Here is a 23,257-nt window from a genome sequence, read left to right as displayed (position 1 = left end):
AGAGGTGAGGGTCGTGTTGATCAGATTTGGGGTGTAGGGCCATGCAGGTGGGCTCACTTGCTCTAGGAGAGCCTTAAGGGCCTCCCTAAATCTCCTTTACCTCCCAGGGTCTCTGGGCCAGGGAGAGGGCTGGCAGGAGAGGTGTCGCCTGCTGAGGAGGAAGTGAAGGGGAGCACCTGGCAGGGCTGCACCAGGATGCTCAGAGCCTCACAGGCTCCCTAGGGAGGCCTCTTGGGTCTGGACTCCTCCTCCGGAGCACCCACCCCCACCCCGCGTCCATGTCCCTGTGTTCCTGTGGCTGGCAGACTGCGAAGAAAAGTCTAGAGGCAGGATCTCACTTCAAGGAAAATTGCTTTATTCTGCTTCCTCCAAAGGGGCTGCTCTCCAGGCTCCAGGACTGGGAGCTTCGTTGCACCCTCAGGACGGGGCAGATCAAGGAGATGTGGCACAGCTACTCCTCGTTCAAGCCCTTTGGAAAGGAAACAAAGTCCAAACTAGCTCCGGAGAGGTGGGTGTTGGGCAGGGATGGGCACAGGCAACAAAGGGGAGATGGGCACCGATGGGGGCAGGACCACCGTGTGGCCTGAGGGAGGCCCCCTGGTGGTGGGAGATGGGTCCTAGGGGTCAGTGTGGAGGGCAAGTCCTGGAGGGTAGGGCTCTGGGGTCAGCTGGAGGGATGCTTCCTGGGTGAGGACAAGGGGTCCTCTGGGAGGTGCACCTTAGGTTGGAATTACAAGGTTGAAGGCCTAAACTAGCTGGAAGAGAAGTAGAAATAGCAGTTGGGGGAAATTGGGACACACTAGGTGTCTATCAGTTGGGGTCTTTGCTGACCACCCTAGGGCTGGGATTCACAAAATCATTGGTAGTCAGAATGGGAAGAAGCCTAGAAATCGTGGAGGACTGAGTTACCCCGCCTCTGGGGTCGTGGGGTTCAGCTGTGGGGGTGAATGAAGGGGAGGGATGCTGGGGCGAGGGGCTCTGTCTGAGGGGGACCGATGTGTGTGTGGGCGCTGCCATGCGGGAAACCCACCTTGGCGCCGATGTCGCGGCTCTTGGCCCGCAGCTTGTTGACCTGGGACTCGGCGATGTCCGCCCGCTCCTCTGCCTCATCCAGCTCGTGCTGCACCTTGCGGAACTTGGACAGGTTGGTGTTGGCCTGTTCCTCCTGCGGGGGTTCGGGGGGACGGGGGGATGAGGCGAGAGGAGCCAGGGATCATTAGACTCCCAGCCTGGGGGCCGGCTCCTTGTCCCCTCCTCCAGGCCTGGGCCCCATCGGGGTCACTCACCGCCTCCTCGGCCTGGCGCTTGTAGGCCTTGACCTTCAGCTGCAGCTTGTCCACCAGGTCCTGCAGCCGCAGCAGGTTCTTCCTGTCCTCCTCCGTCTGGGGGTCGGGCAGAAGTGAGTACGGCATGGTCATGGGAAGCACTGCAGCCCCTTCCCCACTCATCGGCTTTACCCTGAATGCAATATCCTGACCCATTTCAACTCCTGGATCCTCACCAAACACTTGAGTTCCCCTCACAATTTCTTACCCAAAAAGGTATGAATACTTTTAATGGTTTGTACCAAGAAAGAGTCTAGGGAGCGGATGGGCTCCCTGAAATTGCACACAAAACTGTGTGTGTGCACAGGCCCTGGGGGGTCCTGGGGGGTCCTGGGGGCCCATGGAGAGTAAGCCCCCTGTTTCTAGAACCCAGCGTGTGCTGGCAGGAACTCTGGGACTGCAGGCCTGACGGGGTTTCCTGGGCTGCTGGGAAATGACATTGACTTGATCTAGGTTAAGGACAAGTATGCATAGAGGGATGGCGAATCTCTGGATTGGAATGGAAAGAAAATCTGATTGACAGTCTGATTCTAGAAAACACCATAAGAGCTAAAGTCTACACTTCCCTGAGTAACCGAAAAGTTCTGAGATTCGTTTAAATGGTTTGGTGTTTTTTGGTGGTGATGACGCCAGGCTAAGGTTTGGCTACATATTTGCTTTCTGGTAATCTGTGCAGGGTGAGCTCTAGCTCGAGCTCTGGTGTCTGAAGGGGAAAGGCTGAGGGGGAATGCTGAGGTGGAACTTGAAGGCCAAGGGCTCAGAGACTGCCCTCTGAGCCAGGGGACACTCAGGGCAGAACAGGGTCAGGCAGAGGTAGAAACAGGGCAGCCAGGGGCTGTACTCTCACTCCTTGACCTGTAAGAGGCTAAGAGAGAACACTTCATCCCTCTGGGGTGGCTGTCACCCTGGTTTCATGCCATAATGCAGAGGCCCTGGCCCCAGAGCAGCTGCCACGCCCGCACCTGGTAGGTGAGCTCCTTGATGCGACGCTCACTCTTCCTCATGCCCTTGATCGACTCTGCATTGCGCTTCTGCTCGGCTTCCAGCTCATTCTCCAGCTCCCGCACCCGGGCCTCCAGCTTCTGCAGCTGCTTCTTGCCGCCCTTGAGGGCGATCTGCTCGGCCTCGTCCAGCCGGTGCTGCAGGTCCTTGATGGTCTGCTCCATGTTCTTCTTCATGCGTTCCAGGTGCGCGCTGGTGTCCTGCTCCTTCTTCAGCTCCTCCGCCATCATGGCGGCCTGTGCACGGCAGAGAGCGTAAAAGAACAGGACCCCGGGGCCTCTTCTTTCCCATTAAGGATCACCTCTTTCCCATCCTGCCGTTTGCTCCCTGAGGCCCTCAAACCCACAGAGTGGCAGAGTCACTGCTGTTACAGCACAGTGGCCTGGCCTGGACCCACAGGCCTGGTTCGAGTCTTTTGAGGGGAGCGGTCACTCACATCCGTGATGGCCTTCTTGGCCTTCTCCTCGGCGTTCCTGCACTCCTGCACTGCCTCCTCCACTTCGCCCTGAAGCTGGGACAGGTCTGCCTCCATCTTCTTCTTCTGGTTGATGAGGCTGGTGTTCTAGATAAAGGCAAAGAAAACTATTGAATGTATGCTTTGCTGCCTGATTCTACACTTTTACCCAGAGAAAATTAGAACTGGTCATTTTTTAAAAACATGTCTTGTTCTTAGTATTTTCCTTGTTTTGCACCTGCTTTCTCTTTTCCTATGAAAATAGGTATATTCTAGACATTATATCTAAAGGGACTCGGCTCTGAAGAAAGACTTCAAGCAGGAAAGGGTCTGTTGTTCTACTCCTGAGCTCTGTAGTAACACGTCTGTGCAGGAGGATGAAAATATTCCAAGGAAAATGGGAGAAACTTGGTTAAAGGGACTGTATCCTGGAAGCGATTATAGTTATAGAAGGAGTGGGGTAAGGAAGAGAGGACCACATCCGTGGGTGATGTCATTCCCATATGTACTAGATTACAGAACAAAACTCCACAGGGCAGTGCAGTGAGATGGACGTAAAAACTCATTACCGAGTATAGCTGAAAACAGTGTGTATGGGATTGCAGAAAAATGGTGTTCTGTGGAGAATTTGGTTTGCAAGTAGATGCAGTTGTGCTTCTTTCAACTCCAAAAGTCCCATTTTATTTATTTATTTATTTATTTTCGGTACATGGGCCTCTCACTGTTGTGGCCTCTCCCGTTGCGGAGCACAGGCTCCGGACGTGCAGGCTTAGCGGCCGTGGCTCCGGGGCCCAGCCGCTCCGCGGCATGTGGGATCTTCCCGGACCGGGGCACGAACCCGTGTCCCCTGCATCGGCAGGCGGACTCTCAACCACTACGCCACCAGGGAAGCCCAAAAGTCCCATTTTAATACAGCAAGCTGAGGCTGGCTGTCTTCTAGAGGTAGGATATCACATAACAGCGTGCATTCCACGACTCCCAGATTTGTGATTTTGCCAGGCACCACCAATCCACCATGACACTCTTAGCTTTTAAGTGTAGACCCCTTTCTCAAGGTTGTGGTTCCGCAGCCATGACCAACAGAGGCGAGCTGGTCCCAGAGATGAAATAATTTATGATCCATGTGCTTGGACATATGCTTTCTCAGGCCATCTGATTCAGAGCATCGCTAGGTGTCCTGGCTCTGCTGCTCGGCAGGTTTCTCCTGGCCTCTCACCTGGGAGTGCAGCAGCTGCACCCGCTCGCTGGTCTCGATCAGCTCCTGCTCGGCCAGCTTCCGGGACCGCTCCGTCTGCTCCACCACGGCCCGCAGCTCCTCCAGCTCGGCCTGCAGCAGGTTGTTGCGCCGCTCCACGATGGCGATGTTCTCCTTCAGGTCATCGTTGGCACGGACCGCGTCATCCAGCTGGATCTGGGTGTCCTGCGCATCACGAGAGTGGGCGTGAGAGAGGCAGCTGGGCTCTGGCCCATCAGGAGGCCGTCAGCTGAACTGGATGCTGCGGAGAGCCCCTGGCGGTGGCTCAGGTGGGACCTGTGGGAGGTGCCTGTGACGGCCCCGGGGCAGGAGGGATCTGGTGCTGTGATGGGACGCCACCCCCCAACTCGGCCACTGCCCCTCTCTGGGTGAGGTGACTTCCTGCTTCCAAGAGTCACCAGGTACCTTCAGCAAGCTCTGGAGGCTCTTCACTTGCTTCTGGGCCTCGGCGGCCACGCGGTTGGCGTGGCTGAGCTGGATCTCCATCTCGTTGAGGTCGCCCTCCATCTTCTTCTTCACCCGCAGGGCCTCGTTGCGGCTGCGCGTCTCTGCGTCCAGGGAGGTCTGCAGGGAGTCCACCACCCGCAGGTGGTTGCGCTTCGCCTGCTCCATCTCCTCGTCCTTCTCTGCCAGCTTCCGCTCCATCTCTGCCTTGATCTGGTTGAACTCCAGCTGGGCCCGCAGGATCTTGCCCTCCTCGTGCTCCAGGGAGGCCTGGAGTGGGGTGGGGAGAGAGGGTCCGAGGAAGTCAGGGAACAGGATGGGGGCAGGGGTCTGTCCATGAATCGTGGATACAAAGTGAGTTCAAGAGTGGTGTAAGTGGTTCAGTCAAAGAAGCAGAAGGAGGAAGAAGAAAAGAGAATTTGAAAGAAAGAAAGAAAAAGGCCTAAGAGAAGGTGATTCAGGCTCTCACAGAGGAGAGCAAGCTATGAAGACAAAGAGGAAAATGAAGAGAGTGGTGTTGCCAAGGAAACCGAGGCAATCAGGCACAGAATGTAAAAACCCGAAGAGGGAGGCAGAGATGGAAGGGGGGTGGGGGAGTGAAACAGGAAATCTTGTCTAAGATGTAATAGGTAAAATGTTTGTGTGAAGGGAACTGAGTGACCGGGTTCATTCATTCATTCCACAATATTTGTTGAGTGCCTACTATGTGCCAGGCACTGTTCTAGGCTCTGAGAATTGAGCAGTGAACAAAAACAAAGGGAGATGAGAACAGGGACCACAGCCTAGAGCTCAGCTTCTTCTCCCACCCCTTGCGCACCCCCTACCCCTGTGTGCGCACCTCGGCCTCCTCCAGGGCCGCCTGCAGCTCCAGCTTCTCAGCCTCCAGCTGCTTGCGGACCTTCTCCAACTCGTGGATGGTCTTTCCACTGGAGCCCAGCTGCTCGGTCAGGTCGGAGATCTCCTCTGTGGGAGGGGCGGGCCGCTCAGCTGGGGGCAGCCGGGCTCCAACGGGGGGCACGCCTCTAGGAGCCGCTGGGTGGCGCCACGTGCGGACCCTCCCTGCCCCGCCCCCGCCCCCGGCCTGGGCCCGCACCCTGCAGGTTCTTGTTCTCCCGTTTGAAGGTCTCCAGGTGCTCCAGGGACTCCTCGTAGGCGTTCTTGAGCTTGAAGAGCTCGGTGCTGAGGGAGCGCGCCTCCTTCTGCGAGGACTCCAGCTCCGACTGCGACTCCTCGTACTTCTGCTTCCACTCGGCCAGGATCTGCGGGGACGGGACGCGGCTCACCGGGCAGCCCCAGCCCCACGTCCAGGGGCGCCCAGGCCCCTCTCCTGGGCTCAGCCTCCTCCCAGCCTCTGCCTCCTGGGAGGACGTTCCTGACTCCCGCCTGCCCGCCTGCTCTGGCCCCTGGCTGCGAGTCCCCAGCCTGGGCCCACCTTGTCGAAGTTCCTCTGCTTCTTGTCCAGGGCCGCGGCGGCCGCGTTGGAGCGCTCCACGTCCACCATCAGGTCTTCGATCTCATTCTGCAGCCGGTGCTTGGTCTTCTCCAGCGAGGAGCACTTGGCGTTGACGGCCTCGACGGCCTCCTCGGCGTCCTGCAGCCTCTGGGCCAGCTTCTTCCTGCCCGTGTTGGGGGAAGGGGGGTAGTGGTGGGAGAGGGTGGGGAGGATGGAGGGTGTGGATTTGGACAAGGGTACACATTGTGAGGCTTGTAGAAAACAGTCTTTGAAAACTCAGAAGCATTGTTGGAGAAACCTGAGGACAGGCCCAGGGGCTGAGAACGGGGCAGGCAGAGGTTCTGGGAGGTGTGAAGACCCACAGCACCCGGAGGGCCCTTTGCGAGGCATCCCTAGGCTCTAGGCTGCAGACACGGAGGACACATGGGCTCTGAGCGCCCCCATCTCCCCTGCCATGGCACCCTGCCCCAGGTGGGAGCGCTCTGCCCTCAGACAAACCTTTTGTTCGTCTTATATTCGGATGAGAAACATAACGCGAGCAAAAAGCTTCCCTGAGAGGAGAAGGAGGTGGGGCCAGGGCAGGGTCCTCTGTGTGGTCAAAACACAGCTAAGCATCCATCCCCTGGGCCAGACCCACTGAGGAGTGGGCTGGGCTGCATCCTACCCTCACAGGGGCCTCAGCCAGAGGCAGGCCGCCCGGGACTCACTTGGCCTCCTCCAGCTCCTCGGTCCTCTGGATGGCGTCCGTCTCATACTTGGTCCTCCACTGGGCCACCTCCGAGTTGGCCTTGGACAGGACGCGCTGCAGCTCGGCCTTGGCCTCCGTCTCCTCCTCGTATTGCTCCCGCAGCAGGTCACAGTCGTGCCGGGCTGACTGCAGCGCGTGGGCCAGGGCATTCTTCGCCTGGGAGGGGCGGCACCGGGAGGCGGGCTCAGCTTTCCCTGTGATGCAACTCCAGTTCCTGCCCGTCTCCTCACCCTAAATTTCAGCACTAACACCCTAGTGGCCTCACCTGTCTCTAAATCCCTAGTGGGCCTGGAACAGTTTACTAAGTACTATAAGCAAAGAAAGTCCGTACAGCACTGCGCTATTTACAAAATGCTTCCTGCCCGTCCCCCCCGTGCTCCTCACGGCAGCAGGCGTTATCATCCTCACCCCTGTTTTACAGGGAAGGAGACGGAGGCTCACAGAGGTTTGTTGATTTCCCCAAGGTCACCAAGCTCTAAGAGGCAGGTTAGGATTTGAGACCTGGCCTTTTTTAAAAGTCATAGTCGTTTCCCTTTTTCATGAGCCCAGCAAAGTGCTAAGAATTTCAGGAACCAGTGGAGTTTCTTTCTGCAGTTTTCAGCTTGCTCTGCTAATCCCAGGACCACTTGTACAGTTTCTGCATCCCATACCTATACCCAGTGAAGGCCATCACATCTCCCTAGTTTATTTCCTCACCTCGCTTCCCCCCGACCTGGGCACCCTTACTTCATGCCCTCCAGAGACAGCAGCAGAAAGACAGAGGGCCTCCGCATGGGGAATAGATTAAGGAGGCGCGTGGTAGAGTCTGGGCTATTATCCCTTTTGGAAAATGGGAAAATACTGGGTAGATGGCAAGCCTCATTCTTAGGAAAGAAAGTGATGTGGATGCGAGGCCAGCCAGTATGCTGGACCAAGTGCCCTGAGTCCAGGCCTCACCTTAACCTCCTCCTCCAGCTGCCTCTTGAGGTCCTCCAGCTGCTGGGTATAGGTGAGCTTGCCCCGGGTCAGCTGGGAGATCAGCGCCTCCTTCTCATCCAGCTGCCGGGACAGCTCACCTGGAGAGGCACCGAGGCACGCTCAACTCTCAAAGGTCAGTCAGTCCTCTCTCCCCCAACCCCTCCCCTAACCCTCAGGTCCCATTCTCTGGAGAGATATGTGTGTGCACCCAAGCCTGTGGTGGCTCAGGAAGTTGGGAGACTAGGATGGGGCTCACCATTCTCGGTCTGCAGCTTCGCCCGCTGGCTGGTGAGGTCGTTGAGAGAACGCTGGGTCTCCTCGGCCTTGCTTCGGTGCTCGTTCATCTGGTCCTCCAGGGTCCGGCACATCTTCTCCAGGTTAGCCTGAGACAGGAAGGGGAGTCATACGATCTATGTAGGGGGTGCTGAAGGGGTGTGAGTGATGCAATTAAAGGAGAAGGGAAGAGAAAGGCATGGAGGAACAAAAGGGTCCAAGAACTGGGTCAAAGAAGGGAAGCAGGAAGCTGAACCATCAAAGAAGAGAGAGGAGGCACGGACAGAAAGTGGAGGCAGGTGGAGGGAATGGGAGGAGGGGAGAGGAGAGCAGAGGCCCACCTTGGCCTTGATGACCTGCTCCATGTTGGAGGTGACGTCGTCCAGCTCCAGCTTGAACTCGCTCTTCTCCTTCTCCAGCTTCTGCTTCACGCGCTGCAGGTTGTCGATCTGCTCGCCCAGCTCGGCCACGCTGTCGGCGTGTTTCTTGCGCAGGGCGGCTGCCGTGGCCTCGTGCTGCAGCGTGGCCTCCTCCAGGTCCCGCCTCATCTTCTGAAACTCAGCCTCGCGCTTCTTGTTCATCTCAATCTGCACGGACGTGGCCCCGCCGGCCTCCTCCAGCCGCTCACTGATCTCCTCCAGCTCCCGGGACAGGTCTGAGCGCAGCTTCTCCACCTTGGCCCGGGCAGTGCGCTCGGCCTCCAGCTCTTCCTCCAGCTCCTCGATGCGCGCCTGGGCAGGGTACAGGGGCCTCAGACCCACCGCCTGAACCCTCTATCACAGCCCCCTCCCCAGGGCTCTAGAAGGCTCCTGGCCTGTCTGGAACAGCAGGCAGCTTAGTTCCACCAGTGGACAGGTAGAAATAACAGGATTTTGGTGAGATGGTTTGGACAGCTGAGTTTGGGCCGGAACATTGTACATTGTCTTTATTGGAAGGAAAGCGGTTGAAGCTTGCTCTTGAAGAAGGACAAAGAGACCTGTGTTCCAGGGATAGTTTAAGCAGTTTTGTGGCAAAAATAATAGAAGTTGGAATGAGAGAGCCACGTTCGTCTGACCAGACAACTAAAGACCCAACACAGCGTTCACTCTAGAGGTAAGAACTGAAGTCACAGACCATCAGGGCTGAAGGGACCTTAAAAGCCACAGGGAACAAGGGAGGACATATAGACCCAGAGATTGGCAGTGGACTACCCACAGTCACCAGCTGAACCACAGCTGATATAGGAAGCTGGGATTTCTGTCCCCAGACCCGTGAGTGTTTCAAGATCTCTTCCTATGTCATCCTTGGATCAGCCAGCCCTCCTCGAGGTGCTCCACAGGGGAACTGTGATGGCCCAGCACCTCCCTTCACAGACACAGAGCCAGTGCCTGTGACGCTGGGAGAGAACGGCCTGGAGGAGGGTTGGGGGGCTGAGCACCAGCCCAGGGACCTTACCTGAAGCTCTTTGAGCTTCTTCTGCAGCTGGCTGCCCAGGGCCTGCTCATCCTCAATCCTTGCATTGAGGGCGTTCAGCTCAAAGTCCTTCCTGCGGGGAAGGAGGGAGGGTGAGGCAAGGGAGGCTGGTTGGGCTCCAGGAGGGCCTGCCCGTGGTTGGAGATGGTAATGAAACAAACGAGGAGCAAAATTTCATCAAAAAACCCCCAGCTTCCAGGGCTGTTGTAAGGTCCCTGAAAGTGTAACACCTGCTGAAGGATTGAAGTTCAATAGGAAATATAACAGGAAGAGCACTGTAGGTGGAGTGACAGGACCTGGGCTCCGAGATGCTCCCTTCTTTGGTCTATAAAATGAAGGCGTTGGACTAGGTCGACTCAAAGGCCCCTTTTAGCTCTGATGGTCTCTAATTCTGTCACTGTTACTTTGGGCAACTTGGTAACCTTTCTGAGCCTTCCTTTCCTCTTTGGTAAGTGGGGTTCAAGTACCATTCTTTTTTTTTTTTTTTTTTTTTTGCGGTACGCGGGCCTCTCACTGTTGTGGCCTCTCCCGTTGCGGAGCACAGGCTTCGGATGCACAGGCTCAGCGGCCATGGCTCACGGGCCTAGCCGCTCCGCGGCATGTGGGATCTTCCCGGACCGGGGCACGAACCCTTGTCCCCTGCATCGGCAGGCGGACTCTCAACCACTGCGCCACCAGGGAAGCCCCAAGTACCATTCTTAAAAGGTGGTTTGAGGATCACTGGGATCATATATTTATTCATTCATTCAGCAAGTACTGTGCCTGGGGAAGTGTGAAGGTTTCCTGGTGAGATTGTAGACCAGGATGAGTTTCACAGCCTTTCATAGTCCTGACGGTAAAGCACTTTGATCATCCAGAAATGCCCCACAGACTCACTGTTCGCCAGGTGTGAAAAGTGGATCCACACATTTTTGAAGATCTTGCAATAAGAATTGGAACCACAAGATCACTGAACAAAGAAGTAGCCAGACCATGCCCTGCTCACACGTGGTGGCTGAGCCGTTTCTCTGCGGTCCTCTGGGCTCTCTGTGAAGGACCTGAAAGGATTTACCTGAGAGGCTTTTGTGTGGAGGTTTCCTCCGTGTTAAGCAACTGGTCTCCAAAGAGACTTGTGTATAAAGGGGGTGAGCTGTTATTTTCCATCCCTTTTGAGGGCCCAGCAGGAAGAGAGGGCTTGAGGGATCCGGGTTAGACTTTTGCCAGGGAGGCCTGCCGGGCCCTGATGTGCATGTCTGGGGGAGGAAAGCCCTCTTCCTGGAGGCTTTGCCCACAGTTTTGCACCTACTTATGGAGGCTGCATGAGGCTGTTGCCTCTGAGGTTGGATGTCTTGGCTCAGCTAATATTGCCATGGGCGGAACAGTCTGCTGGGCGGGGGAGGAGGAAGGGCGATGGGGCGGGGAACACGCTACTTTTTTAGCCGCTCATCCAGCTGCTGCTTGTCGTTCTCCAGATCCATGATGCTCTCCTGGGTCAGCTTCAGGTCTCCCTCAAGCTTCCGCTTGGCTCGTTCCAGGTCCATACGCACCTTCTTCTCCTGCTCCAGGGATCCCTCCAGCTGATGGAGAAAAGGACCAATGTGCCCTGTTAGGCCAAGCATCCTTATTTGGTGATTTGGGAGCTAAGTCCCTCTGTGGCTGAGGAATCCTGAGAGGTGTCAAGACTTGGGAAAGCTTCCCCAGAATGGGCCGGTTGTTGCCAGGGGACTGTGAGAGCACCTAGCATGGAGGGATGCTCAGTAACTATTTGATAAATGATTGAATGATTGACTGTGGGATGAAATCCCAAAGCTATGTTCATTCATTCTGCATCCTATAAGCACCTACTGGATACCAGGCCCCCTATTAGGCACTATAGGCACAAAATTGAATAAATCCAAGTTCCCACCTAAAGGCAGCTTCCAGTCTATGGCTGGGACGAATACTTCAGTAATGATAACACAGAGTGATAAAGAGTGATTCAGTAGAGATATGCTCAAAGGACTACGTGTGAGAACAATGATCACTAAGGATCAGATCCTGGCTAAAATATTAGAAGTCCAAAGATCATCCTTGAGGAGCTTCACAAAATTCCCAAGAAAATGTTTCATGTTCTTACAAGTTAACCCTCTAAATCCCGTGGTTGAAGGGAGAGACATATAGGCTTGAACATCAAGTGGAATAAGGAAGCCCATCTCTACTGTGGATCACATCAGCAAGATAAGATATATAAATCAGAATTGATCACCCCTCCCCTTTTCTATTCCCCAGCTCCCTTCTAGAAAGTTGTCAGGAGAGGGAGCACTGTCCAGCCCCACCCCCCCAAACACACACACACACACACACACACACACACACACACACGCACACACACAAGCACAGATGGACATGGTATATCTAGGCCCTTGTGACAATCTACTTACATCGTCCACATGCTGTTCCAGCTTGACCTTGGCCTTGGTCAGGGTGTTGACCTTGTCCTCCTCAGCCTGAAGGTCATCCAGGGCCTGTTGGTGGGCCTCTTGCAGAGCTTTCTTCTCCTTGGTCAGCTTGGCAATGATCTCGTCCAGCCCAGCCATCTCCTCTGTCAGGTTCTTCACCTGTTGACCAAGAACCCCATCCCCTTTAGGGTCAAAGGTCACCAACCTAGAGACATCTGTGGAGACCTCCAATGCCAAGGACCTGGGCCACACTCAGGTCTGGGAATCCTGAGGAGACACGGGCTGGAGCCAGAGGGAGCTGCCCTCACCTTGTTCTCTGTGGCGTGCTTCTCCTTCTCCACCTTGGCCAGCGTCAGCTCCAGGTCATCAATGTCCCTCTTGAGCTCAGAGCACTCGTCTTCCAGCTTGCGCTTCTTGGCCGTGAGCTCGGCGTTCATCTCCTCCTCGTCCTCCAGCCTCTCGGTCATCTCCTTCACCTTGGCCTCCAGCTGGATCTTGTTCTTGATCAGCTGGTCGCAGCGCTCTTCCGCATCAGCCAGGTTGTCTTGTTCCTGAGCGCAAGGTACAGAGGGGAGGCTGTTTGGTGGGTGGGGTCCTCGCCCTGGCAAGTGCATGGAGGGACAGGCTCCACCCTCACTATAGGAGGGGAGCTCTAGGATCTCCCCAGCTGAGAAGAACCTCAGAAGGATGGGGAGAGGAAGAGTTTTAGGGCAATGTGATGGGAGCACTGGGGGATGAGAGCCGAGAGGAAGGGAACCAGAAGTCTCTTTATCTGGCCCTCTTCCTCTGGTTCTTCCATCAACGGGAGGGAACTGTGTTTGTTGATGCCAGCACTTTACATATTTACAACCTAGTGAGATGGGTGGCTTTATTTCCCATCTAGAGATGAGGACATTGAGACTCAAAGATAATGCATGGTTTGCCCAAGGTTGCAAAATTATTAAGCTGTGGATCCAGGTTGAACCCTGGTGGAAAGCCCATGTTTTTAAGTTAGTTCTTTCTCCCTTTCCCTTTCTTTCCCTCAAGAGACCTCTTTGGAGGTCTTTGGAAGTATTGATTCCAGAATCCTCTGCCTATGAGGGCACAAGATGGTGAGCCCCTGGGTGGGGAAGTGCAGGGTGTGTGGGGGATGTGGGCAGGTGTAGGGCAGAAGAGCCAGCAGAGGCCCGGGAGCCTCACCGTCTGCACTTGGAGCTGCAGGTCGTTCTTCTCCTGCAGCAGGGACACCATCTTCTCCTCCAGCTCCTTGCGTCGAGCCTCCGACTTCTCCAGAGCCTCTTTGAGGCGCCCAAACTCCTCCTTCATGAGGGCTATTTCCTTCTCTGTCTCTGCGCTCTTCAGCAGCGGTTTGATCTTGAAGTAGAGCTTCATCCAGGGCCAGTTCTTGACCCCCATGAAGGCCCGAATGTTCCACTGGATTACCAGCAGGGAGTCTCTGCAGGGGCACAGCAAGAAGGTTGGTGAGAGAGCTTCCTCCCTCCTCCCCGTCCTGAGGCCTTGGCTCCTGGGTCATGGCCCTGTCCTCCATCCATCCCACACTCCGACAGCAAGGCCCACCCTGTGTCTGTATGTGTGTTGTGCCCCCTTTGTCATTTGAAGACCTGGTGTGCTCTTTCTCCTTATACTGCCCTGAACCAACCTGGGCCTTAGAGACCTGAGAACCTCCTTTTGAGATCTCTCACCTGCGTTCCAACAGCTTCTTGAACTCCATTCTGGAGAGCACACCCCGGGACTGAGCCTGGATGCGGGTGATGATGCGGCTCAGCCTCTCGTCCCGCATCTCCTCCAGCAGCCCCAGCAGCCCCGCCTTGAAGAACACCTGTGGAGAAGGTGTGTGTGGACATGACTAGGACAGGCAGGATGGAAAAGAGCGGGTGCTTATCTTAGAGAGGCTAACAATGCAGGAAAGAACTGGAGGAAGGAGGTCAATGGCAGCTGGAGCTGGCATGGGGGAGCAGTGCTGTCTGGTCCATGGGGAGGGCTAGCACGTGGTTCAGTAATGTTCCTGAGATGGTTGGTAAAAGGAAAGGAGCCATGAGGTGAGGAGTCAAAGGACAAGACAGGTCTTCCTGTAATCAGTTTGTTTCTTCCCTTTCCTCACCTTCGTGTGGCCGAACTTGTACTGGTTGTGGTCAATGTCCAGGGAGCCCAGCAGCTTCTCTGACCCTTTCCTGCTGTCAATGAACTGGCCCTCGGGGATGGCTGCCGGGTTCAGGATGCGGTACCTGGGAGGGAGGTGCCCATAGTTACCCATGTTCTGCACTGATCTTCTCTGCCCAGAGAATCTGAGGCCACCTGAAGACTCCCCTCCCACCTGAGGCTGCCTATGCTCCCCCTGTTCCCTGAGCCCTGGGGGGCCCTGGTACCCACCTCTGCCGGAAGTCCCCGTAGAGGATGCGGTTGGGGAAGCCCTTCCTGCAGATGCGGATGCCCTCCAGCACGCCATTGCAGCGCAGCTGGTGCATGACCAGGGGGTTGTCCATCACCCCTGTGGCAGGAGGGGAAGAGAGAGGAGTGTGTTGAGAGAGCACGGGACTAACAGCCAAGGGTTCTGGGTTCTGATCCTGGCTCTGCCACGTACTGGCCTATAACCTTAGCAAGTCAGTATTTTTTCCTAGCCGTGTTTTGAGAATAACCGAAAGGCTTTCACGGTCCTTATTTTAGATGGTTTATGCCTATTATCATAGGTGATAGCCAGGGCAAATATAGCCCATTTTTTAGAGAATAAAATAAGCCCGGACAGGTTAAGGGACTTGACCGAGGTCACTGAGCTGATCAGAAGAGAGCCAGGCCTTGAACCTAGGCACCTGAACTCCTCCATCTCCTTATGATTCATTCAGAAAGGGATAAACAATCCTTACACGTGTCACCAGCGGTTGTAAGGCACTAGTGAGGTAATGTCCATCAGAGTGCCTTGCACATTACTCTGAGCTACACATTCCAAATGTAAGGCAGCACTGTGGCCGAGTTGGGAGGTAGTGTGTGAGACTCCATGGGCAGTGGGAGGAGAAGAGTGTGATTTGGAAAGCTCCATGGTGGGAGCTCAGGAGGTGACCTAGAAGGCCCTGACCCCGGGGCAACGCGTCTCAACCTTGGGCTGGGCCCGACTTCTTGGGCTTACCTGGAGACTTTGTCTCATTGGGGATGATGCACCGCACGAAGTGGGGGTGTGTGGAGCGCAAGTTGGCCATCAGCTTGTTCAGATTCTCCTGTGGCCCAAAACCCAAGAGGGAAAAGTAAAGAAAGGGAAAGAAAGAGAAGTGAGCGGAGAGGAAGGAAGGGAAAGAGAGACAGAGAGAACTCGAGGAACTAGAGGATAAAGGAGGGCTAGGGGAGGCGTGGAGAGGGAGAGGATGGGAGGCAGGAGCGACAGTGAAGTGAGGTGAGATGAGAAAGGAGTGGGAGACGAGGCCAGCAGATGAAGGGGAGAGAAGACAGGGTGGACAGGATCAGGAAGGGCCTGAAGAGACTGAGGGGCAGGAGCTGGGGATGAACCAGGCAGGGGGCAAGCGGGACTGGGGTGGCGCTGGGCCACATGCTCACCCTGTGCAGAGCTGACACGGTCTGAAAAGATGAGCCTTTCTTGGCCTTGCCTTTGCCCTTTTCGATAGCTGTGGGAAGGAGAGTCGAGAAAATGGGACGAGTGTGCACGTGGGGAGTCTGGACAGGGGGTGAGGAATCACAACCTCTCTTCACATTTAGCCTGCAGGCCAGGGTCTTCATTGTGGGTGCCTCAGCTTCTCCACCCAATTCTATCTCACTGAACCTGTAAAGCTTGAGGCCCAGCCTGACATGGAAGTGGTGGGGTGTAGCACATGACCTGCCTCAGAACCACGGCAGAAGTCCTTCTCCCAGTCCCCTGGGTCCCAGTCTCCACTCACGTGTGTCAAATCCAGCATAGTTGGCAAACAGGGTGCTGAGCATCTTGAGCGAGGACTTCTTGTACAACTCCACCACCGTCTCGTTGAGGGGGTCTTTGTTTTTCTGTAGCCAGCCTATGATGTTGTAGTCCACCGTGCCGGCATAGTGGATCAGGGAGAAGTGGGCTTCCGGCTTCCCCTTGATGTTGCGTGGCTTCTGGAAGTTGCTGGACTTGCCCAGGTGGTTGTCAAACAGCTTAGCCTTGAAGGTCATGTCAGTGGCCTTGGGGAACATGCACTCCTCCTCCAGGATGGACATGATGCCCATGGGCTGAGGGTGGAGGGGAGAGCATCACTGAGCCTGCTTTAAGCAGATGGAGATGGACCCTGCTCTAGGGTCAGTATTTGCAAATGGAGCTGCTCCTTTGGGTATTAGGTAGCAGTGTCAGCTCTGAGTACAGTTGTCTATTGACTGGCACCTGTTCAAGCCTTCCCAAGGTGGGGCTCTGTTTGATTTCGGAGGGACTTTGTGAAAGTCTGGGAATGTGGATGCTACAGGTGCTTTACACACCATTCCATCGCCCAGATCCCTGAGATGATGGGGTTGAAAATAGGTGTTCTCTCATGCACCCCTGTGCCGCCCTCAAACTTCCTGCTCCTTGATGGGTAAACCAGGGCCGCAAGCACACTGGTATGGGAGGCCATCCTTGAGGTGCCCGTCCTCCGTGTGTCCACTCTCAAGCCTCTGGAAACTCAGCTCTCCCAGGCACCACCCTCTCCTGCAAGGTTCTGGGAACTAGGGCTCGGGCTTCTTCTGCTGTCTGGATCTCCCAGAAGGGAGAGGGGTCTGCCACTTTTCTGGGCCGTTCATGCATGTGGGGTGTGAGTGGAGAGTTCAGGCGGAGGGGCCGAAGCGGCACCTTCTCGATGAGGTCGATGCAGGCCTGCAGGTCCATGCCGAAGTCGATGAACTCCCACTCGATGCCCTCCTTCTTGTATTCCTCCTGCTCCAGCACGAACATGTGGTGGTTGAAGAACTGCTGCAGCTTCTCGTTGGTGAAGTTGATGCAGAGCTGCTCAAAGCTGTTGAACTACAGAGCGGGGGGTGGGGGAGGGGAGCGGGTCAGGCGGGCAGCTGTCCGTGGCCCATGCGGTGCGCCCAGGGCCGCGTCCAGCCCGGCAAGGGGTGCAGCTGGCCCCGCCCCTCCCCTCCCCTGTCAGGGCGGGGAGGGAGGGCGCCCTGAAGACACATGACCGTCTCCACCAGAGCACACCGCCGTCCCCGCGCCTGGCCTGCAGCCGGCTCAGCCAGCGGTGGCTGCCTGTGCGAACCAGTGAGTTACTGTTCTCCCGGCCCCGGGGCTCCCCACTCACGTCGAAGATCTCGAAGCCGGCAATGTCCAGGACGCCTATGAAGTACTGGCGCGGCTGCCTGGTCTCCAGGGTGGCGTTGATCCGCGTCACCATCCAGTTGAACATCCTCTCGTACACGGCCTTGGCCAGCGCCCCCCTGGCGTACTCCACCTGGAAGGTGGAGGAGAGGCCCCGATGAGAGAGTGGTAGGAAAGAGTGAGTTGCAAAGCTCCCACTGCACCATGCTAGCCCCCCATTTAACTTCTGAAGGTGACCCACCTGCTGGACATTCTGCCCCTTGGTGACGTACTCGTTGCCCACCTTCACCCGAGGGTGGCACAGCCCCTTGAGCAGGTCAGCTGAGTTCAGCCCCATGAGGTAGGCGGACTTGTCGGCCTCTGGAAGGAAAGGGCAGGTAGCAAAGCTGGTAAAGGATGCGATGACTCCTCTGCAGAGGTAGGCTTCAGGGGCTCCACAGCTGCTCCCCGCATCCCTGACTCCCACCTTCGGTGCCATCTGGCTCAGCCTGCTCCTCTCGCTGCTTGAGTTTGAACTTCATGTTTCCAAAGTGCATGATAGCTCCCGTCAGCTTGTACATGGAGTTCTTCTCCTCTGATGTGAAGCCCAGCACATCAAAGGCATTCTGTAGGCAGGCCCGTATTGGTGGAAGCCAGAAATGGGAGTATGGCAGGTAAGTGAGACCCCTCTTGAACTGGAGAGAGATCTTGTCTCCCGAATCCCTGTGAGCTCTGAGACTCCCGTCCCCAGTGGGGAACTCCAAAACTGAGACGGGAGGTGCAAGAGCTGGGTGGGGTGTGGACTGCCTCAGCCCCGGCGTCAGTGGTCAGGCTGTGCGCTGGAGGCGCTGAGGGTTGCCCACTCATGTTTCCTACTGTTACCCCTCTTCTAGGCCCTCCCCTTGCTTCCCCACCTGGACCTTTCATATGTGTCTATACCCGTTCTTTACCTGACAGCCTGCCCCAGGCCCACGGCATCTGCGTGACCACCACTACCCCGTTTCCCTTGGTAATGCCTTGCTTTTTCGCTTGTCTGCTTCTCTGTCCCATGGCTTTCAACCCTCTCTGCTTTGATTGAAAACACCAAGTACTGGCCTGCCCTGTCTTAACCACACCCGTACCCCAGCACATCCTGGTCATAGGGCACATTCTGGTCCTCAGGGAGGGCCGTACCACGTTGAACAACAGACAGCCAGTGTCTTAGCTCTATTCGTGGGCCAGTGAACTGGCCCCATTTACCCCTGACTGCCAATCCCCTCGCCTCTCAGCTGGGTCCTCATGCACTTACATCAGTGGCCATAAGCTCCTCTGCATCATCAATTGAGTCCACAGTAGTCTCTCCTTGGGAGATAAATGCGTAGTCATAGGGGTTGTTGGTGATCAGCAGCATGTCTGGCGGGGGAGAAAGACGTGGTTAGAATGTGAGTGCAAACCCCTGGCCCTCCCTGGGGCTATCTGCCACATGACCTGCAGAAAAGCACATGAACAGGGCTTAACAGGGTCCTACATCCCACAGAACTGAATCCAGCAGTGCCATAAACCCAGGGCCTGTCAACAAGCAGCCACAAGCCGAGGTGACCAGGTTGCCATGGAGATAGTTGGTCTCGGTTGGTAGCTGTGACTCACCCAGCAGCTCAGGCTTTTTGTTAGACAGGATTTGGTAGAAAATGTGATAATCTCTCTCTGCTTTCAGCTGGAAAATAACTCTGGATTTTTCCAGAAGGTCTGTGAATAGTAGGGGAGAAGAAAGAGAGGAAGAAAAGGTTGGGATTTAAGTATAAGGAAATAGAGAAAAAGGAATGATAAATGTAGTGAGAAAAGGACAGAGGGAGAGGGAGACAAGAGAGGGAGAGAGACGCATACACAGACACACAGAGATGGAGATGGAGTCCCAGAAGGAGAGAAATGATCTCCAAGAAAAGTCCCAGAGAAAGACACACAGATGTGCAGAGACAGTGATGGAGAAAGACCAGAGGAAGTCTCAGAAGGAGACGAATATATAGACCTAGAGACACAGAGGTGGAGAGAGGGAGAGAGCCTGAGGGGCAGGGCCCTAGAGAAAGACAAAGAGGGAGGTTGAAACGGAGATGGTTAGAATGAGGATGAGCTCAGGCTGAGCCCTAGCAGATCCCTGGCACTCACAGGTCTCTATGTCTGCAGACGCCAACTTTCCGGTGGCCCCAAAATGGATTCGAATGAATTTCCCCTGGAGAGGTGGAGAAGAGTGGTGATGAGTTGAGGGAAGGCTCATACTTGACACCATCCCTTGACCAGCCCAAATCCCAAGTCCAAAGTCAGGGACCACTCACGAAGCGGGAGGAGTTGTCATTCCTGACGGTCTTGGCGTTGCCGAAGGCCTCCAGGGCGGGGTTGGCCTGGATGATCTGGTCCTCCAGGGTGCCCTGCAGAGGTCAAGAAGGGTGGCGGGTGAGAGGCCTCCTCCTCCCTTTTGCAGTGCAGGCCCCTGCAGGACAGTAGGCCTACCTTGCCTGAGGCCTGCTCCTTCTTGCTGCGATCGCCAATGGCGGCAATGACAGCAAAGTACTGGATGACCCTCTTGGTGTTGACCGTCTTCCCTGCCCCGGATTCTCCACTGTTGGGACAGTTGGGCTTATTAGGCAGTGAACAAACATTGTTTGAGACCAACAAGCCTAAATTCAGGAGAGATTGCCTAGTTTTACTTGGCAGGGGGAGCCCTGAAGCAGGAAGCCACCAGGTAATATGCATCTCAAACACACAGCTGTACTCTGACGTACATATGGTCAAGGGTAGCAACCAGGAAGGATGCTGAAAGAAGGTGTGGATTTGGGCAGGTGGAACCTGGTCTTAGCTGGGCAAGGTCAATCAAAGGAGATGGGCCTGGGCTGTTTTGGAAAAGAATGGGTGGGGCTGGAAGAATGCGGAAGGTTTGCGAAGGGAACGATGAAAGAAAATGAAGAGGTGAAGAAGATGTGGTGTTACTGGGATTATGGATAAAGGAGTGATGAGCTGGAGGGGCGTGAGTGAAGGAGATGGGAGAGGAAAAAATAAGAGAGGGATGGGAAGCAGAAAGGAAGGGGGAGAGCAAGGAGAGGTCAGGGTGAAGGCCAGAGAAGAAATCAGAGCTGGCATGAAGGTGGAGGGAAAGAGAACTGTGGGTCTATGCACAGGGGCTGTGGTCCTCATAGGGGCTGGGCTCAGGGAGATTCTGGAAGGGAACGGGTAGGAGCCACACTCACGTGATCAGGATGGACTGGTTTTCTCTGTCTGGTGGGGGGAAAATGGGGAGGAAAAGTCAGGAGCCACATAAGATGCTCCATCTGGCTTTCCCCACCCCCCAACCCGCCCCAGCTCCCTGCCTCTCTTCGGCAACTCCCAGCGGCCTGAACCCCTCCAGAGGAGGAAGGGCCCTCTGGAAACCCTTTGCTTGGGGCCTGTCACCTGTCAGCATGTACTGGTAGGCGTTGTCGGAGATGGAGAAGATATGGGGCGGCGCCTCGCTCCTCTTCTTGCCCCGGTAGGCAGCCACCACCTCGGCGTTGTACACCGGCAGCCACTTGTAGGGGTTGATGGTGACGCAGAAGAGGCCCGAGTAGGTCTAGGGGAGGAAAACGAGGAGTGAGTTGCCAGTGATGAAGGGGGAGGGTTGGCGGTTTTCGGAGTTACAGAAAGGTCTTAGGAGAGGAAGAGAAAGGAAAACATATGAACGCGCTCAATCTGAGCAATCCCAGCCCTCAGGGTATTAGAACTGCACCAAGGATGCAAGGATTGGGACAGAGTGCAATACTGCCTGGGCACAAAAGACAGAAACTCTCGGGACTCCAGGAGGTGGAATTACGTGGAGCAGGAAGCCACTAGATTCAGAGGGATGTCCCGGGGTGCACTCACGTAGATCATCCAGGCTGAGTAGCGTTCCTTGAGGTTGTAGAGCACCGCGGGCTCGTGCAGGAAGGTCAGCATGGCCATGTCCTCGATCTTGTCGAACTTGGGTGGGTTCTGCTGCAACACCTGGTCCTCCTTCACGGTCACCGTCTGCAACAGCCCATGTGCAGGCCCTGCTGTCAGCCCCCTCAGCAGGGATAGGATTTGGGCAAGTTACAGGACGACGATGCTCATGAGATAAGGACCCAGGGTCCCAGAGAAGAAAGACCGGATGCTGGGGACGAGAAGGGCTATTTGGAGGGAGTAGGTCCCTACCCAGAGGAAGGGCAATCCTGGTGGCACCCCTCTCTGGCCACCCAGGTGTGGGGGGCATCTATGGTGGCCTCTCACACCGGCCCTGCCACCTACCTTGCCACGCTCTGTCTCGGCGGTGACTTTGCCACCCTCTCGAGACGAAATCTTGGCCTTGACGAACTCCTCTTTGTCATCAGGCACGAAGACATCCTTCTTGAGGTCGAAAGGCCTGGTCTGGTCTTCCAGCCGCTCCTTCTCCGGCTTGCGCAGGTAGGGGGCGGCCTCCCCAAACGCAGCCATCTCTGCATCCCCCATGGCTGGGCCTGCAGCGGGAGGGAAAAGGAGCTGACTGCCCTCCCCCCCACTCCCCTCTCGGGGCTCTCCCCTTCAGCAGGAGCCCCGAAGCCTAGCACTGTGCTCAGGGCTCAGGAGGGGTCACCGAGAGTCCCTCGTTCCTTGAGCTCATCCTCTAGCCTGAGAACTCCCTAGCAAACCTGTCGGGGCAGAGCGGGGAGGCTAACGTCTGTCCTGGCTGGGGGTCTCCTAGAGGAGCGAGGAGTGTCCCCGGCTTCTGCGAGCAGGAAGCTAACTATACCCACCGTACCCGTCTCTGAGCCTCATCCCTCCCTGGCTCCCTCACTAGTCACAGGTAAGAACTCCTGGCCACCAAGCCATGCTCCCAAGGCAAGGCAGAAACTAGAGTTGTGTGTCTTCCCAGATCCCCCACACCCCATCTTCAGCTCTCCTTACCTTGGCTTCTCGGATGTGCCTTCGAGAGGAAAGGGGGTCAAGCTGGCTGGGGCCTGGAGAGAAGGAAGGCTGGCTGGTGAGGACTACTTCCCTGCCTCGCCCTGGCCCCGCCCTTCATCTTCCCTCCATCTCAGGCATGAACGTGGGTGGGTGGTGGTGGTGGCTTCTCTGGTCCTGTCCTCTCTCTTGCTTTCCCTGCCCAGGTTCCTGATGTCAACTCAATGAGCCCCTCACTCCTCACTCCTGGCAGATGACCCCACCCTTGCCTACCCCCATCTAGTGAAGCTTGCCTTTTTGAGCCACCTGATGTACAACCAGTGGTCACATTTTGGGGCTTTACAGCCTACAGAGCACCTTTATGCACGTGCTCCTACTCAGTCCTCACCCCATTCTACAGAGGAGGAAATCTAGGTTAACCGGCTTGCTTGTCCAAGAACACGTAACAATAAGTGGTGGAGCCAGGACTTGAACCCCAGTCTCAGGACTCCAAAGCCAGTTCTCATCCTTCCTGTCCCCGTTTTATCGTCAGTTGTGGTGAACACTGTCAGAGAGGAGCTGCTGTGGGTCTCTTCTTGTAGACAGACCCATGGTACAGCCGAACGCTCTCCACAACAGACGTGCACATTCAGTATGTATACAGCACAAGTACAGTGTCAAGGGTACGAAGACAGGAATAGCCACACCACGTGCCTGTGCCTGGGGACAACTTCTGCAGGGGGCACACACACGGCAGTGGGCTCGACTCCTAGTTGTGCACACGAGCCCCTCCACGTGCATGGACGTGGGTAGTTACACATCGCAAGCCTAGCATTTATGCGCACACTTCCTAAACAATCGTCCTCCGCCATCCTCTTGCCCCTCCCCACAGATGGACCTGCCTGTCCTCGGGCCTGATCATAAACATGTCTCCCAGTTGATATTTTTGTGTCTTAGGCAGTGAGGTACATAGCCTCCCTCACCATGCATTCAGACACCACACACGTGTGCACACACACACACACACACCCCTCTTGTGCATTCCGGTCCCACATGCTCAGATACACGCACCTCCCCCTGTAACACATGAGCCCCCCACTCCCCTGGCACATACAGGCATGTTTAGACCTTCCCATGTGTGCTCAGTGACCGGACCTGGCACTCTGCATGAAGCCCTGCATACAGCTTGCTGTTCCTAGGGAGCTCCTTTCGAAACCTGGGGCCCCTTTTCCCAGAGAAAGGCCCCCAGCTCTACGCTCTTACCTGAGAGCAGCAAGGAAAGAAGACAGAGTGCAGGAGAGAGCTGTGGAAGTGACCTGGTCAGGGGCTGTATATATGGGGCAGCAGGGCGCCCCCCACCCCCACC

The 23,257-nt window shown here is 55.9% G+C and overlaps 1 protein-coding gene across 1 annotated transcript; it reads right to left on the bottom strand.

The window, feature by feature from the left end:
• Positions 1–334: 334 nt before the first annotated feature.
• On the bottom strand, positions 335–23,257 carry LOC137225850 (myosin-7). The gene is made up of 40 exons (XM_067739886.1): positions 23,155–23,257; positions 21,916–21,968; positions 21,280–21,488; positions 20,878–21,021; positions 20,431–20,587; positions 20,229–20,256; positions 19,495–19,603; positions 19,320–19,412; positions 19,153–19,216; positions 18,637–18,735; positions 18,299–18,402; positions 17,498–17,636; positions 17,273–17,391; positions 17,015–17,164; positions 16,561–16,731; positions 15,662–15,971; positions 15,324–15,391; positions 14,902–14,989; positions 14,151–14,268; positions 13,882–14,005; positions 13,463–13,599; positions 12,960–13,215; positions 12,089–12,331; positions 11,763–11,939; positions 10,774–10,919; positions 9,346–9,436; positions 8,253–8,642; positions 7,895–8,021; positions 7,618–7,736; positions 6,641–6,837; positions 5,913–6,096; positions 5,574–5,739; positions 5,319–5,443; positions 4,442–4,750; positions 3,998–4,201; positions 2,764–2,889; positions 2,288–2,563; positions 1,287–1,382; positions 1,031–1,165; positions 335–469 (listed from the first exon to the last, which is right to left on the bottom strand). The coding sequence occupies exons 3-40, from the start codon at positions 21,478–21,480 to the stop codon at positions 452–454; spliced, it is 5,808 nt and encodes a 1,935-aa protein (XP_067595987.1). The 5' UTR covers positions 21,481–21,488; positions 21,916–21,968; positions 23,155–23,257; the 3' UTR covers positions 335–451.

Source organism: Pseudorca crassidens, chromosome 1, assembly GCF_039906515.1.
Source record: "Pseudorca crassidens isolate mPseCra1 chromosome 1, mPseCra1.hap1, whole genome shotgun sequence".
In the NCBI taxonomy this organism is placed as follows: domain Eukaryota; kingdom Metazoa; phylum Chordata; class Mammalia; order Artiodactyla; family Delphinidae; genus Pseudorca; species Pseudorca crassidens.
The sequence above is the reverse complement of the archived record's forward strand: the minus strand, read 5'-3'. Positions and strand labels throughout refer to the sequence as shown.

What these genes read in the sequence shown, in the direction of transcription:
- LOC137225850 (XM_067739886.1), bottom strand. Translation starts at nt 21,480, where the DNA reads ATGGGGGATGCAGAGATGGCTGCGTTTGGGGAGGCCGCCCCCTACCTG. An exon ending in AGGGGCAGAATGTCCAGCAG is followed by an intron (nt 17,165 to 17,272) that starts GTGGGTCACCTT and finishes TCCACCTTCCAG; the next exon opens with GTGGAGTACGCCAGGGGGGC. An exon ending in ACAAGTTCGGCCACACGAAG is followed by an intron (nt 13,600 to 13,881) that starts GTGAGGAAAGGG and finishes CCTTCTCCACAG; the next exon opens with GTGTTCTTCAAGGCGGGGCT.